This window comes from Triticum aestivum, chromosome 3A (genome assembly GCF_018294505.1).
Source record: "Triticum aestivum cultivar Chinese Spring chromosome 3A, IWGSC CS RefSeq v2.1, whole genome shotgun sequence".
Classification (NCBI taxonomy): domain Eukaryota; kingdom Viridiplantae; phylum Streptophyta; class Magnoliopsida; order Poales; family Poaceae; genus Triticum; species Triticum aestivum.
The window spans coordinates 689703623-689720970 of record NC_057800.1 but is presented as its reverse complement, the minus strand read 5'-3'; the positions used below and the strand labels follow the sequence as shown (position 1 = coordinate 689720970).

General features: G+C 44.3%; 1 protein-coding gene across 1 annotated transcript; it reads right to left on the bottom strand.

Annotated features, from left to right (window-relative positions):
• Nucleotides 1-9704: 9704 nt before the first annotated feature.
• On the bottom strand, nt 9705-10434 carry LOC123059134 (major pollen allergen Art v 1-like). Its single transcript, XM_044481774.1, has 2 exons — nt 10271-10434; nt 9705-10158 (listed from the first exon to the last, which is right to left on the bottom strand). Exons 1-2 carry the CDS (start codon nt 10332-10334, stop codon nt 9776-9778), a joined length of 447 nt encoding a protein of 148 aa, XP_044337709.1. The 5' UTR covers nt 10335-10434; the 3' UTR covers nt 9705-9775.
• Between the last annotated feature and the right edge of the window lie 6914 nt (nt 10435-17348).

The following is a 17348-nucleotide window of genomic DNA, read 5'->3' as shown; positions in this document are numbered from 1 at the left end:
ACTAATGTATTTTTAGTAAGATAATTAATATAACTAGTTGAACTACTTTATTTTTAGAAAGAACTAGTTTTTTCTATTTATAGTAAGTTTATATTTAGTACGAACTAGTTGAATTAATAAAACTAGTTGAACATGTCATATTTGTTGTTATTTTTTAGTTTAAGCAATTATTCGGTATGTATTAGTGATAACTTATACGGTTTTTTCTTTTGTAGAAATCAAGGAGCCCCTCCATCATCCCCGCCATCGTCCCCGTCACCGACCCCCTCCGACATCGAGGTGAGACCAGCCAAATATCCATGTATATCTTGTGTTGCTCAAATAGGATATGTGGTTGCCCAAGTGGCCGTTCATGTTCAGTTTACACCTCTGAGTGGCCTATGTTTTGCCGGAGTGTTGATTAATTTCTGTTCTGGCAAATTTCAGGTGCTCGATATGTCCTTTTTTAGCAAAGGTCCTGCCGGATTTTCCCGTGAATTCTGGCATGACTTGTGCTAGAATTTGTAGTAAATATTGAGTGGCCTGGATTTTCTCAAAAAATAATGATCTAATTTAGGTTTTTTAGTACATATATTTAATTGTACAAGTTTAATCTTTGAATTATGAATGTAGGAAATGTCGTACTCGGACAATGATAGTCTCCCGGGGGAGTGCAGCTGGTGCCACGACGATCGAGGTATGTGCGACAGGTTCGTTGAGCTGGACGAAGATCGGCGCTTCAGCATTAAGCTCGAGGAGACCTTCGATGTTGAAACGGTACGCAACAACAACAAGTGTTTCTTCGTAATTAAGCATGACTTCAACTATTTCAACGTCTATTTTTCATTGTTTACAATTCGACTAGCTTATCCCATGCCATGCAAGACGCTATGTCTTGGAGAGGATGGGTTTTGAAGACCATGAAAATTTTCAAACAAAGAAAATATACCTAAGGACCCATCATGATATCAATTTTGAAGCAAATATGTACAATTCTGAGAGCGTAACCCATTTTGGATGCCAAAATTGGGAAACACTTTGCAAAATGTATGGTTTTTATGAGGGTATGATTGTCACCATGGATCTTGGTGATCCTGACATCGAGCAAGACAATATGGACATTTGGGTTCTTGTTGATACGCTTCCGATTCTACCGCAATGTGAGTTTCTCAAACATAGTTATTAACTACTTTATATTGTTTATTTCAAAATAGTTGAAAGCTTATTTCCATTGATAGCTTATTTTGAATCTTCAAACAATATGCAGAAGATGGTAGACAAAACCCACTACACTGATGGCTCCGAATTAACTTATAAGGAGAAAAGTCATCTGAATGCTTATTGTACTTATCTTGAGAATTACAATACCTATTATCGAACTCCTCCAAATTATGGTGAATACGTGCCACTAGTGCACGTGTTGAACCACGGTAACTTCTATGGAGATACTCTGGTAAGATTTTTTACTATTACGACATCCGTGCATCTTTTGCATACTTCTAAAACTATTACATCATTGCTAACTACAAAGTTATTACTATGTTTTCAATAGAAAATCCCGATGGATTGTGTGCCTCATTTGATGTATCAGGATAGTCGCCTTGCAGTTCTGAACATACAGCCAGGTCAATCTAAGGAGCTCACCTGTGCATATCGGATTTCTAAAACCAATGAACACATGCTAATCAAAGAATGGAAAAAATGTTTGGACATTCGCAAGGAGGTTCTTGGAAGTAACATTAAGCGAAAGGCAAGAATTGGAGACAGGATAATCTCCATTCTCCATAATGGAGAGTTAGGGGCTATCTTGTTTTTTTTGCTATTTTACCTTAGAGAATATAGTAGGTCCTAAGAGAATGTAGTAGGTCCTATGAGGTACAATATGTTTATTATGTGATACAATGTGTTAGAGTTGATGATGAGGAGTACTTGTGATTACGACTAGTGACCAATTTGCTATGTGATGTCTCATTGATGAAAACGATGATCTTGAGGAGGTGTTATATGACAATGATGTATTATGATGATAAGTTGTTAATGATATGATGATGATGATATTTATTATATCATTGGGTGAAAGAACCGTGGATTAGTTTCAAGTGGATGTCCATCCACTTGAAACTAGTCCACGGTTCTTTCACCCCGTGATGTAATAACTCATTATGATGTAAAAACAATTTATAAATTCCTGTTGTATGAAAACTTGTGTAAAGGTGTACGAATACAACATGAAATAAAATACGAAATAATAGTAGCAGCGCGGGCCTACTACTAATTACCAGTAGCGCTCCTCCGGGAAGTCACTACTACTAAGTCGATTTAGCAGTAGTGTGGGCGGAGGCACGCTACTACTATACATTAGCTATAGCGCCTTATCAGTAGCGCATCGCCCCGCGCTACTGATAGGCCTACAACCCGCACTGCTGCTAGGCTTTTCCCTAGTAGTGCATACAATGCAGCCGCCTACAAGGAGTACGTCGTGGCAGTAGCCCTGGTTTCCCCTTTCTCGTCTGCTTTCCGCCCATTCGTCATCGGGTTCCACTGCGTGCGGCAGCGGGAAATGATTCCAGAGATGAGGATGGGGGCGCATTCCGTCAGGCCAAAGAAGGCCAATATTCTAGCGGGAGCGAGGCGTTTAATACGGAGTGTCCATGACTAGGTACTCGAGCCGTTTGGCTTCGGTGGGGTGGGGCTAGATTGGACGCCGCTGACGGCATTGGATGGATCCGGGAACACCTCACAGCCCCACTGTAGCTCCACCCTCAAGTGTACTATGTCGCGGTTTAACGTGTTAATGCGATAGATAGGGACCCAAGCGCTGAGAGAGATATAATCCGGTTAAAATATTTAAATGGTCACATTGTTGAGTACTACTTCCGTCCTGGTTTATTGGTCCCTTTGTAGTTTGCGTCAAATTTTGATCAAACTTTTAACTCAAAAAGAATGCATGTCAACAAAAATTATATCGAAGGATTCATATTTGAACATAGTTTTCAATGATATAATTTTTTATGACATGCAAGAACATTTTGGTAGTTAAATCTATGGTAATTGACACAAAATACAATGCAGACCAATAAACCAAGATAGATGTAGCAGATTAGGATTTATGCCACGTGTCAACCCATGAAAACCACGCCACATCATTAAAAACCGGTTTAACATTCTAAGAGGGACCAAACTTATCGGGCATTGAAAACTAAAGGTGGAGGACATCTTTTTAAAGTTGAGGGACCAAATTCAGACTTTAAGATGGCTGCTCACTATATCTAATCATTTACTTGCTTGGATAAACGTCTTATATTGTTGGACGGAGAGAGTAGGTGAAAATTGAGTTTGCACACGCGGCCATTATTTTTTGTCTTCAACGAGGTTGGTGATTTTATATTCATCTAAAATTTCTTGGGGTACAGTATACAAATCTGGCGAGATGGTTAATATGAAACTACTTCATGAGCGATACCTACTGGACAATTCAGGCACGATAGTTAATCCAGTGGTTGTGTCGCACCTACTCCTACATATGGATGGTGCGATTTGCAGTATCGTCCAGCAATCGTGCAACAGGTATCGTGTGCATAGCATCTCTCTAGTTAATAAGCAGCTAGAAGTCCTAGCCACTCGTCAGAGAAAGGGCATATTTTGCTGTAGAATCTGCCTCTATTAGAATTTCCACTCTCATTCGCATAGTGGAATGAAATATCGTTGAGTTGCTTAAAACGGCCATTAATCTCCACAAGTATCATGTCATAGACTGCCATGCTTCCATTGTTGATGTCATTAACAATCATCTGACAGTCTGATGTTATCCTCACTGTTTTGATCTATAAATCAAGTGTCGGTCCAAGGCCTCTCAAAGGGCCTTCATTTAAACTATTAATGGGCCCTGAATGCCTTCGCTACCATAGTCCATACTCCTGGACTGGAGTCATCTTCAACACGACAAGCAATAATGACGGCTACCTTTGCTGAAAATTTTGCGAGTGCTCTATTTGCATTGGTCTTGCAACTTCCTTGTGGCCGCAGGATCCATTTGGGATGAGTTGGGCCCGGTCCCAAGCCTCTCTTCACCTTATTTTTCTTTGGCGACATCAATAGGTTATTTTCTGAAGCCGACATGCATATTTGCTCCGTCAAGTCTTCATCTATCAAAGCCCTAACATATCAAACCATTGTACAATCAACGAGCAGTGAAACCATGTATGATCCGCTATACCGCAAATTCCACATGATGTAGTAGATGACATGTTGCAATCGTGTAATAACTTTGGCAGTACACTCTGCCAGCCTCGAGACGAAGTTACATATTTTTGGAGGAATATCTGTAGTCGACAGTCTGGTACATTGCTTCCAATGGCATAGCGTGGAAGATGGTCTAGATCTTCTCTTTGCTCTTCCGTTCCATCAACATATAGTATGCGACACATGCATCCAGTAACGATATAGTGGAGTAAGATTCGGGCTATGGGTTGTGTAGTGTTGGTGTCGAATGTGGCCTAACCCGTGTGAGTTGGTGTGTGTTACTCATGCTAAAGACAATGGTGAACGACGACAAAGATGGAATGCGCATTGTAGTTCTTATCTCAAATTCTCTATGAATCCTCAACATTGTCTTCCCCAACTTCACCATTTGCTTCCCTACCTATCTAGTTATGTGACTGCGATCCCTTCCTATTGGATCGTCACAAACTAGTACCATAGTTACCATAATGCCTAGAAATTTTACCCTCACTCCACTCTAAACCCTATTACCAAAACCTTAACATCCACCACAATGGGTTTAGACTTACTCCGGAGAGACCACTTGAAATCCCTGGCAGGGTTGGATCTATTGTGAGCGAGCGCAACTACGCATTCAAAACCTTCCATGCAACCCATTGTCAACAATGGAGGAGAGGTCCGGTCAACCCAAAATTCTCTTGGAGTCGATCATCACAAACATCAATTAGCAGACTACAAACTATAGGGAAGAGGAAGGTGGCGGAGAACGAGGCGGTGAACATCGAAAGATGGAGCATCTGGCAAGCTCCGACCGGCGGTGAAGAACAGTAGGACTGGATCCCAGCGACTAATGGATCTCGACGGTGGCCCAATGGTCGCGAGGGTACGACGATGGTCCTCCATGGTCGCTAGTTGGTATTGGGGAAGCACTCCTGGTAACATCGCAGGTGGTGTGTTCTATGATCGCCATGGTCTCTAGGAGAAAAGAAACAACGGGTATCAGGAGACATTTTATGACTGAGGGGTGATATGTGCAATCCTATTGTGTGGGTCCTGTCATGCGGGGAACGAGAAGTTTTACTTGAGATTATTTTACGGGCCGAATGCAACATGGCCGAGCAGTTGCGTTCCTTGAACCTAGCGATCATTTGTGGGCAAGGCTACATGCCTCCTACGAGCAACTCTAGCAGAGTCGCCATATTGGGAGTCCCAGTATTCATATTATGTGCGCTCCATATAAATTATGGAGTCCACCGAGGTTGTGCGAATAAACACATAGTCGCCATAATGTGGCCTTCATAATCAATGGACCCATATGCCAATGGAATACAATTTTCCTCCAATTAAAATATCAATCCCATGTGAGGTGACGGATCATGTGAGGTTTTCTTCCCTTCACACAGAACATCCATATGGAGCGTCTTCCAAAAGGTAGCCCAAGACTCCAAATATGGGGCTGGGAGGCCGAATATGGAGGATGCTCTACAAAATTATGTCAATTTTGCTAGATATTGCAACTCTGCTAGAGAGCCTTTTTTCCTATAATTTTCCCAATAGATGACTAGTAGATTTGCTATAAGGTACTAGGGGATGGGGTGCACGATTGCGCCTACTGAGGTGGTCCTTTGTGGTGCTATGTTGGCTCTATACAATTAGGTTTACTTGTTTGTTACTTGTTTTGATTCATGTACATGCACATCGACTTGTGTTAGCAGGAGACATTGATGTCAGCAATTAACGTTACGTCTGATAAGTAAATATCAAGATATATCAGTCGCTGAGATTGTGGAGCTAAGGAACATAGGACAGGTCATCTAGGTACCCATACACGAATAGAAACTCAGATGAACTATAAGTAGTAGTACACCTGATGAGGGTCATCGTACTAGATCATAACCGAATGAGGAGGTCCAGTAGCTGAGGGTAAGAAGAGCTCCTTTAAGATGGCCCTAACATGTACGTACGTGTCGTATATTGTACAATAAATCATCCATATATAGTGCATAAAAAATCTCTATATTTAGAAGCCTGGAAATTAAATCTGTCAAAATGTTTCTTTTCAATCACTTATACTTCATGTAAACTGTTTTATGAGAGGCCTTCAGATATAGAGAATGAGTTTCATCCATTCACCTAACACATGCACAGTTCTTGTGGCAAACTTGACCCGAATTATAATCGTTTGCCGGATAGTCCTCCATCGTCGTGAGCAGCACAACTTTCATAGCGAAATACATACCCGTTTTAGCGTCATATGTACACACCCCTCATCTGCCCATAAAATTTCTAACTCCTCCTTCAGTAGTTACATATACATGTTCAAATCACTACCCAATTGGCTTGGTTGTTGAATTGGCATGACCATGTGTACTTTCTCTTCGTGCACACCCATGGGGGAAGGTTGTAGATGCAGACAACCACGGGCCAGGTGTTGTGTGCGCTGTTTTGGTTACTAAAGGGATTCAGACCATCCACACTATAGCCCAGCTTCCTATCATCTCCACTAAAATGAGGGAACTCGTCATCGATTGCTTTCCACTATCGACCATATGCAACGTGTTTAATCACTCTGTCATACTTATTCCTCTTAGAATGCCAAATCATAAGCTTTGTCTGCTTCTTGTTTGCATACAAACGCTTCAGGCGTTGAATGATTGGGAAGTACCATACACACTTATAAGGAGTACTGCTAGCGGGTGCTCTACCATCATCATTGTCTTCCCAATTGTTGTTTCCCCGCTTGAATCATGGAAAATTGCATGTTGGACACCTTATTAGGTTCGACTACTCGTTCCGGTAAATTACGCAGTCATTTTTGCATGCATGGTACTTTACCGGCTCCATGTCAAGAGGACACAATACCTTCCTTGCCTCATCAATACTTTTTGGCAACACGTTGCCTTTAGGAAGAACATCATGCAAATACTTCAAATTCATATCGACGGAAGTGTCTGTGATATTGTTTTTTGCCTTAATGTCCATAAGATTCATCGTGACACTTAGTCGTGTCTGTTTTGCCTTGCAACCACCGTACAAAGCGGCTGTTAAGTCCTTCACAAGAGTCGCCAGTTTGGTAGCCTCTCTACGAGAAGCTGCCTTGGTGCTAGTCTCTTTCATGTTCAACTCTTGCATGTGTTCATCGTGCACCATTCCCGCCAATTTGCCCTAGATGATTGCCTCCTCCATTTCGGCCTCCTCACTTTCGTCGGACTCTTCACCAGACTCGCCGTATTCATCACCGTCAGATTGTTCATCATGTCCAACCATCAACCATTCTTGTTCCTCGTCATGTTTCGCTCCTTCACATGGCATCCCATCCTCACCATGACTTGTCCATATCGTATAACCGGGCATGAAACCACCAGCCAACAAGTGCTTATGCAACTCTCCCGATTAAATTGTGTATATAACATCATTCTCGCAAACAACACACAGACAACATATTTTCTTCAAACCCCTTTCCTAAAGTGAGATTCTAGCTGTGGCGGACGGTGTTTGCTACCCGCCACTGCTTGTTTTCAAAAATAGTTGTTGCGGATTACCGACTATGCCCGCCACTCATTAGGATTCACCTATAATCGCTTTCCCAGTAGTGACCCCAGCCGCTAGTATAAGTAAACAAAAAGTACTATTAGAGCTAAGAAGCACAACATGAAGTATTCATGTCAAACTGTAAGCATGGCATATCTACATTAAAAGGAATCTGCTGCTGGAAAGGGCCTAGTAAATTAGCAAAAATGTCTACCAATTCTTTGTGATCGAAACCAAATCCACAGATGAAGTTTTGAACTATATATTGCAACATCCAAGGAAACTGAAACTCCAGCATGTGGAGACATGGGTTATTGCTTCGTAACAAAGCATGGTGTGGAATGGAAGAATTGATCCCAGCTAGTCAAGCTCCACAAAATTGGAATATTTTTTAGTGACAATATCCCCACTTATTTTCCCATGTGATGCTGAATCAATTGCAGATTACGGTGATTATCATTACAAAAGGGGGTTCCAATCTCAGTTGTCATGTGTACGTACCAAAGGAGTAAGCTAGAATGATGTCCATATATAGATGAGTCCAATACTTTAGTTGCGATAATTTTTCAGAGGTGTTAGAAGCATACGTTGGTGCTCTAGTTAAGATCCAAATTAGACAACATGCATTTATTATCAGACCAGAAATGGTCCCAATTAAGTGCATTAGCCATTAGCCAACTATAGTAACAAAGCCTGCAGCTAAAGAAAACTAATTACAGTTTGCAGCATAGGAAATCACAAGGTAGTTTGGTGATCAAACCGATCTTATATTTCTTTACACGGGGTGTGCAAGCCAAATAAAACATCCAAGTTCAGATTGAATAAACATATAGATTCAGCTAAAAGACGATGTTCCACAGAGGTACAATACATCCCCCTCTTCTCCCCAGTACTTAATAATGTATACTGGCATACATATACCCCCGCCCCAAAAAAGGTATACATAATCAGATCAATGTAAGTCAAAACTAGAAACTCCATAGCATGCAAAGCTAGTATCACGACCAACTTCATCGAGCAGCAAGAGAAGGAAAGACGACGACAGCTAGGAGGCAACAGAGCATCATCCAGTGGAAGCAACACACATGCCGGGAGAAATATCATAGCTCACATGTTCAGGTTGTGGGGAACATCTGATCTTGCGTCTTTCCCATGTTTCAGAGCTTATGCTGGTTGTAGGGACTGCAGGCCACCACGCCGGTGCGGATGCACCCACGGCAAGCCCCGACCTCGGTCAGGGGCGTCCATGGGGTGGCATGGGCATGGCTTGTATTCCATCAAGCCGGATCGAGGCCAAATCGATCCCCAATGCGACGCCCTTCCCCGGTGCTCTCCCCCCACGCTTCAAATCGACACCCACCATAATCTCGTCCAGCAGTAGCGGGCAACAAGCTAATGGGGGCGTTGACCCCATACACCTCCCAGTCAGTTCTCTCTCCCTGCATGCGCTTGTATCCATGTCAAAGGACGTTGCAGCCTGGGACACTTGCTGGATGCATCACTGCAAGACACCCTACTCTGCGTCCAATCGCACACCGCGCTCCCACCCCGCCCCATCCTGGCGGCCGCGCTCCCACAACCACGACGACGACGAGGCGATCAAGTGGTTGTGGGGAACATCTTTGCTACAAGACACCCTACTCTGCCTCCAGTCGTGCACCGCGCTCCCACCCCGTCCCCTATCCCGGCGGCCGCGCCCACGACCACGAGGCAAACGAGGAGTGGGGCGGCGTCGGCAAATTTTCTCGGGTGAGGGGAGAGATACGTGATCGTGGACATTATTTTTCCTTTTCTTTTATCCGAGCGTGGGTGGGATGGACCATTCAAGGATAACGCTACATGTACGAAAATCTTTTGACATACTTTACGTGAGAGCTAACGTGGAAGGTTTTGATTGGAAAGGAAAAGGGCGCATGCCCCACCAATGAAATTCAGGGGGAGGAGATTAATTAGGGATGGAAGGTTTCGTAGGCTTTAGTAAGCATTGATTAATTCCTGTCTTATTGAAATCATTTTCCACGGACGGGCAGGCTAGACCATTTGCTCACTGGTCAGCAGCTGCCACTAGCTTCTTCTTATTTTCTCCCGAGGGCGGCTTCGGCACATCACGTACATATGGCGGCGGCGGCTTCTTCTTAGGATCTGGCACCTCAGGTTCACCCGGTGGCTCTGGCACGTCAGGTTCTGACGGTGGTGGTGGGGCTTTACTGCATTGAAGTGTACATACGCATGTCTTTTTCTTAGGTCGTTTGTGAAAGAAGTTGTCATCGTTGTCTTCGTTGAGCTCATCACCAACAATTGTCTTCTTAGTGGCACAGTACCCACCCTTGAAGTGCTCTTTGTGACAGGCCGCGGTGCAGCCCATGTTCTTGCAAGGGCTCCTTTTGTACAACTTGCTAGGGGACGTGCATACCCGACCATCTACACCTGCATGTGAGTTAGAATTAATGTGTGCACCATAAAATTATAGTAGCAATTGTTTCATTGATTGATCAAAAATTGCATGGAATTGCGATAAAAATCTGCTACATGAACTTACAGAAGGCCATGAGAAGAAAGCCCAAGGTGAAGGCAGCGAGCATCTGGGCGCCACTGAACGCCATGGCCAAGTGATCAAAATAAGTTGTTGGAATGATGGTGTGAGGAGAAGAACGTGGTTTGAGTGCTATTTATTGCACTCCTCTTTGCTTTGCATTCGATGCCTTAGAGGATATGGAAATCCAAATATTGGACACAAGCATTTGTGTAATGTCTTAGAGGATATGGAAATCCAAATATTGGAATATTGTGAAATGTCTTAGAGGATATGAAAATCCAAATATTGGATACAAGCATTTGTGCAAAGTCTTAAAGGATATGGAAATCCAAATGTTGGATACAAGCATTTGTGTAATGTCTTAGAGGATATGGAAATCCAAATATTGGATACAAGCATTTGTGTATAGTAGTATCTATCTCCAATAATTAATCATGTGTATCAAAATAAAAGCTTGTGCTTCCCCACCAAAAAAGAAACCTTCTGTTGGCTCTTGGTTCAATTACATTGAGGGCAGTGTAAGAGCAAAACACAAATAATACTTGCCTACTCATAGTTGGGTACATGACAGAAAAATTGTGAGAGAACACGTCGTGGAAAACAAATTATGTTAAGGCTATCTCTCATGCAAAATGCCTATACAGGTGCTAAGGTAAATAAAGGGTGTGGCTAGATCTCAGCCGACTAAGACTTAATGACGTCTCAGTCAAGTGACAAAACATATAATAAAGAAGAAAGAAAAAACTTAAAAGGAAATTTTACATGGATCTCCATGTAAGATCTAACGAATAACGCCTACAGCTGCGCCGGCGACCGGAAGGGCAAAGGCCCGGCGAGGAAATGTTCATCCCTCTGTCCTCATTTTTATATCGTTTTAGTTGTAGAGGTTTAAGAACTTGTCCGGTGACGAACTATGATCTTTTGGATGTGCCCAAGTTTGTTAATGTCCGTTTGCAGTGATCTTATGTTCCTTTGCAGCCGACTTTTATTGTCCATCGTTTGATCATGTAGAGTAGATCAACGTTGCATGTGTAGTATGGAGATAAGGCTCCGAATATGAGATACATGTATGCAGAGTGGCAAATATGAGGCATGCCCGGTCAGTGCGGGCGGATGTCTCCGGGTGCGTCCGCAGGCGTTTGAGGGGCCTGATTTGCTCATGGCGGTTGTAGATGCTCTAAATATCCAAAATCTAATCAAGGACCAGACAAGACTTTCTTAAGCCTATTCTTAACAAAAAAGATAGTAAAACAGATCTCCTAAAAATCCTAGTAAGGTTCGTTTTCTAAAAATCTATTGCTCATCATCGCTATCCTACAACAAATTAGAGTAACACACGGACAATAGACCATTTCACTCTTTTTTAAGACCTAATATCGATTAGATAAGCATGCGAGTACAATTTATAAACAGGATCCAAAGGAAACTCAAAATTATGAACTAGATTATGCATCTTGCAGAAGAAACCCCAAACAAAAACAAAGAACTCATATTGCAATCGGCTCTGATTTTGCTCCCCAATGGACCTACACTACTAGGGAAAACCTTATACACAGAGGTATAGCAGTAGCGTTGGTCAAAACTCGGCGCTAGCGCTACTTAGTAGTAGCGCTTGTTGCAAAACCACGCTACAACCATTGTTTTAGCAGTAGCGCGTCTTCACGGAAAAGCGCTACTACTAAAATTCCCTCACTAATGCCGGTAGGCTAGGAATAATAGTAGCGGTTCACCTAGAAGCACGCTACTGCTAAAAACTTTGTAGCAGCACGTTTATGTTGTAGAGCGCTACTGCTATGAAAAGAAATAAATAAAAAAATAAAAGAAATAGAAAAAGGAGAAATGGAAAAAAGAAAATGTAAAGAAACTAAAAGAAAAATAAAAATAAAACAGAAAGGAATAGCTGTAGCGCGTTTCTCTGGAACACGCTATAGCTATCTTAGCTATAGCGCGTTTCGGCAAAACGTGCTACTGCTAGTTTGACACAAATCCCGGCAGCCCGGGCTCAAAATTTCGCTAAGTCCTTTCCTCCCTCTCTACTCCCGGCCCCCTGTCCCCCAACTGCTCCATCGACACCGTCGCCCTGCCGCCTTCGACCACACCGCCACCGCCCGAGGCCGCCTTCGACCACACCGCCGCTGCCCGCCGCCTTCGACCACACCGCCGCCGCCCGAGGCCGCCCTCGACCTCACAGCCGCCGCCCGAGGCCATCGTCGACCTCACCGTCGCCTCCCTCGAGCTCACCGCCGCCGCCCTCGACCTCACCGCCGCCACCCGAGCCAGAGCCTGCCCTCGCCGCCGACCGTAAGGCTCTGCCTCTCCTATCCCCTACCCTCCTCTCTCTCTCTGCTAGGGCAATTCATATATATGTTGATACTGTGTTGATGTTCATATGAACCCTAGATTTTTTAGGGCAGTAGGCATTTTATAGCATTTAGGAAAAATGGTTAGCAATTTTTTAGGAAATTAGCTAGTGCAATTTTTATGAAAATGCCTAAACAGTAATTCCATTTAGCTTTAAACTAATAGAGGGTATATGAATAATAGTAGCATTCAGATTTCAATTAACAGAGGCTATAAACAAAAAAAAACTTATCTATAAAAAAATATTTGGACTATGGACCTGAATTTGTTCCAAAATTCATTCAAATGAAATTTGAATTATTTGGACTATGGACCTAAATATTTTTTAAGAAATTGGGTGTAGGTACTAAGGTCTTGTTGTGGAAATTTTGGTGAGGTCAGAAGGGTTAGAGAAAATGGAGTTCCTAGACTTTTAGCTTTAGACAAAAAACAAAAGTATTTAGCTATAAATAAAAAACAGTAGCTATGGCATTTAGCTATAAACAAAAAACTGAATTGTTTTTCTTTTCAAAAACTTGGTCAAACTAATTGTTGCTATGTAAACAAAAAACAAGACTGTTTTTATATGATATATGTCATTGATGTTCATTTGCATATTCCATTATTGTTGATTATATCTTTTCATTGAAGTGGCCATGTTATATGCAAATTCCTCAATAGTGTTTGCTCATGTTATATCTTTCCATTGAAGTTGTTCGATTGTGCCCAAGTGGCTTTGTTGTTTCCAGGGAATGATGCCGAGTGGCCTTTGTTTTGCCGGAATGTTGATTCATTTCTGTTCCGGCAAATTTCAGGTTCTCGATTTGTCCACTTTTTAGCAAAGGTCGTGCCGAATTTTTCTGTGAATTTCGGCATGACTTGTGCTACAAACTAGGACATATCGAGTGCCCGGGATTTGCCGCACCAGGAAGGAGTCAACATTCCTGCAAAACAATAGGCCTTTTTTATGTCATTATTCATTTTATTAGGTCTAGAATTAATTGACTAGATTTAATCATAGGAAACATGGCTAGCAACGATGAAGGACAGGGTTCTGGTGATTGCGACGACGTCTACCGGGCGGCAGACGATTTTTTTAGCCTTGCCGACGATCAACCGATGTTGTTGTTGGGCCCACCGGTGGCATCGGGGACTGAGACCGACACGCAGACCGGTGCTGAGACTGAGACCAGCGCTGAGACTCAGACCGGCATTGAGACCGGCGCTGAGACTGAGACCGGCGCTGCCTCGGGGAGCGGAGCCGGTGTAGAACTGAAAGCAAAGAGGCAACGGCTTCCTAACAAACTCAGGACTACTAGAATGGTGGTCACGGAGGTGGATGATGGAAATTTTGAGCCAAAGGCGCACGAGGAAGCGCGTTGATGCTTCGGCAATCAAATAGGCTGCATCGTACAGACAACCGCCACCATCAATGATGAGAAACTACAGAAGATAGAAAATATGAGGAGCTCCGTCCTAAAGAAGTTTCACCAGATATTCTTGTTCCCGGGCCAGAATGAGAAGGATTATCAAGATCCAGATGACAACCCGGCAATGAAGAAGATAAACAAACACGCCATTGACCAAGTTTAGCGACGCGTTGGCCGCCTGGAAAATCGAGTGAAAGCAAAGATCATCGACAAGAAGGAACCCTACTCCGAGATTGTAAAGGATAATCCGACAATCACGGAAGAGCAGTTTCAAATATTCAAGGAGGCTTGTGAGGCCGAAGCTGCCAAAAAAAAGTCTAAGTACATGAAGGGGCTTCAAGAGAGGAACATTGGGAGCCACCACCTCGAAAGCCGTGGTTACGGTGGAAAGAGGTCCAAATGGGCCAAGGAGGACGCGGAAGCCGCGAGTCTGGGCATCCCAGACCCCTTGGCGGATTTCACCGTTCCGCAGGAGCGTGACGTCCTCAGAGCCCGGCACCGTTGGGACCTAGTGAAGAAGGTTTACGAGACAAAACCGGTCATTACGGAGTTCATGTGTCTGCTGGTAATTTTAGTTTCTGATCAATTCGACTGCACATGTTAGTCATATTTGTAAACGATCCTTGTGCCTTTTGCAGAGAGAGCAGCACCGGATTGCGGCCGAAAGCGACTCGCCGTCTGAGGCATTGGCGAGGCCCAAGTGGGACACTCCATTCAACCGGGCGTTGAACATATTGAAACGACAACCGGTGGATACTCGACCGTCGTATGGACGCGTGCACGGTGTTGGAGACGGCGCCACGTGGAAGAAGTACTTCCGTGAGACCACGGAGGAGAGAAAGGAAAGACAGAGGTTAACGAAAGAAAACATCGACAAGAAGGTTGAGATTGCGGTTGAGAAGAAATCATCTCAGATAGTCGCAACAGCGGTAGCCGCCGCAAAACAGGTGGTTGCAGATTTGTCTACTTCCTTGGTGACGGGCGTTTTCACTTGGACAAGGCAAAATCCAGAAAAAAATGCAGAGGACTTTCCCCTTGCTGACTTCTTGGGGAGCAGCTCGACTAGCGTTGCACCCGCACCTGCTCCCGCACCGGCTCCCGCACCGGACGTGCTCGGTGGTGCTTCTTCTTTGGCTGAGCTCGACGCCCTCACGGTATCTGTCACACCGGCCCCATTCAATATAAATGTATAATCTCCCGTTTTCGTTGCCTTTCAGATGTCTCACGTCACAGACTTTTCTTTGTGGGCCGACGAAACCCCGTGCACCATATCGTACACCATCGGGGACCAGAAGGTGGACGTGGGGAAGGCGACGATAATGGAGCCGAAGGAACCATTATTCCACAGCCGGCCGATCCCCCCGAACGTCTTCAAGGTTTCCGTGGCCAGTGTCAAACCGGGCCACGAGAATTTGCCTCCTCCAATAATAGTGGGGGATGACGACGAGACACCTCGGTGGCTTGGTGATTGTTGCAATGGGTGGGTCCTATTGTGGCCAAAGAGTCTGCTTCGTCTGGAGGCGGCCGGGAGCACACCCACAAGCATGCAGCCTCAGCAAGGTATGAACATCAACCCCCACCTACCCAATTAGCATTGGGTATCGGGTTGGGTGATAGCGGACGGGGTAAGGAGGAGGCTCCATTAGTCGCTGATGATGTCGCCATGGATGAGGATGAGGACGACGATGGCGCTGAACAGTATGTCTATACTGGTGCCTCCTCAGGGTTTGAGCGTCATGAGTCGGTGCCTGAATTGCTGTCTCAACGTATTATGGACGACCTTCCGGTAGTAAAGAAGTCTAGGAAGAGAGCAAGGAAACGCAAAAAAGCTAATTCTATGATCCAGCAGCCTCGGCTTCAGGACCGTATAGATATCCCCGATGCGGATAAATGGCATATCCCCGGTCAACCAATCCTACCTGCAACAGCGCTACGGGTCAGATTCGGCGATCTAAGGAGACTTCATGACGATGTGCTGCGGGTAGAGAAAGGCCTCATCGCCTTGAAAGATCCAGGATACCCACTCTGCATGGTTAACGTTCCACGGCAAATGTCGTACGTCGACAACTTCCCCGCAAATAAGTTCTTCCTCCGATTCGATTACATATTCGACATGTTTCACGTGAAGAAGCTGGATTTTACGTTTGTCCGCCTTTATGCCTTGCACATGAACTACATCATCGGGGTTGAGCAGATATCTCATATCTGTGTCACTGACCCGTACTACATGCACGAGGGTGATACTTCTCCAACGTATCTATAATTTTTGATTGCTCCATGCTATATTATCTACTGTTTTAGGCAATATTGGGCTTTATTTTCCACTTTTATATTAGTTTTGGGACTAACCTATTAACTGGAGGCCCAGCCCAGATTTGTTGTTTTTGCCTATTTCAGTGTTTCGAAGAAAAGGAATATCAAACAAAGTCGAAACGGAACGAAATCAACTGGAGAAGTTATTTTTGGAAGGAAAGCAACCCAGGGAACTTGGAGTGCACGTCAGGGGAGACACGGGCTGCCCACGAGGGTGGGGGGCGCCCCCACCCCCCTAGGGCGCGCCCCTGCCTCGTGGGGCCCCCGTGGCTCCTCCGACGTACTTCCTGCACCCATATATATCGTCGTACCCTAAAACTTCCAGAACGAACAATAGATCGGGAGTTCCACCGCCGCAAGCCTCTGTAGCCACCAAAATACAATCGGGACCCTGTTCCGGCACCCTGCCGGAGGGGGGAACCCTCACCGGTGGACATCTTCATCATCCCGGCGCTCTCCATGACGAGGAGGGAGTAGTTCTCCCTCGGGGCTGAGGGTATGTACCAGTAGCTATGTGTTTGATCTCTCTCTCTCTCTCTCTCTCGTGTTCTTGATTTGGCACGATCTTGATGTATCGCGAGCTTTGCTATTATAGTTGGATCCTATGTTTCTCCTCCCCCTCTTCTCTCTTGTAATGAATTGAGTTTCCCCTTTGAAGTTATCTTATGGATTGAGTCTTTAAAGATTTGAGAACACTTGATGTATGTCTTGCCGTGGATATCTGTGGTGACAATGGGATACCACGTGCCACTTGATGTATGTTTTGGTGACCAACTTGCGGGTTCCGCCCATGAACCTATGCATAGGGGTTGGCACACGTTTTCGTCGTGATTCTCCGGTAGAAACTTTGGGGCACTCTTTGAGGTTCTATGTGTTGGTTGAATAGATGAATTGAGATTGTGTGATGCATATCGTATAATCATGCCCACGGATACATGAGGTGACAATGGAGTATCTAGGTGACATTAGGGTTTTGGTTGATTTGTGTCTTAATGTGT

What these genes read in the sequence shown, in the direction of transcription:
- LOC123059134 (XM_044481774.1), bottom strand. Translation starts at nt 10,334, where the DNA reads ATGGCGTTCAGTGGCGCCCAGATGCTCGCTGCCTTCACCTTGGGCTTT. An exon ending in CTTTCTTCTCATGGCCTTCT is followed by an intron (nt 10,159 to 10,270) that starts GTAAGTTCATGT and finishes ACTCACATGCAG; the next exon opens with GTGTAGATGGTCGGGTATGC.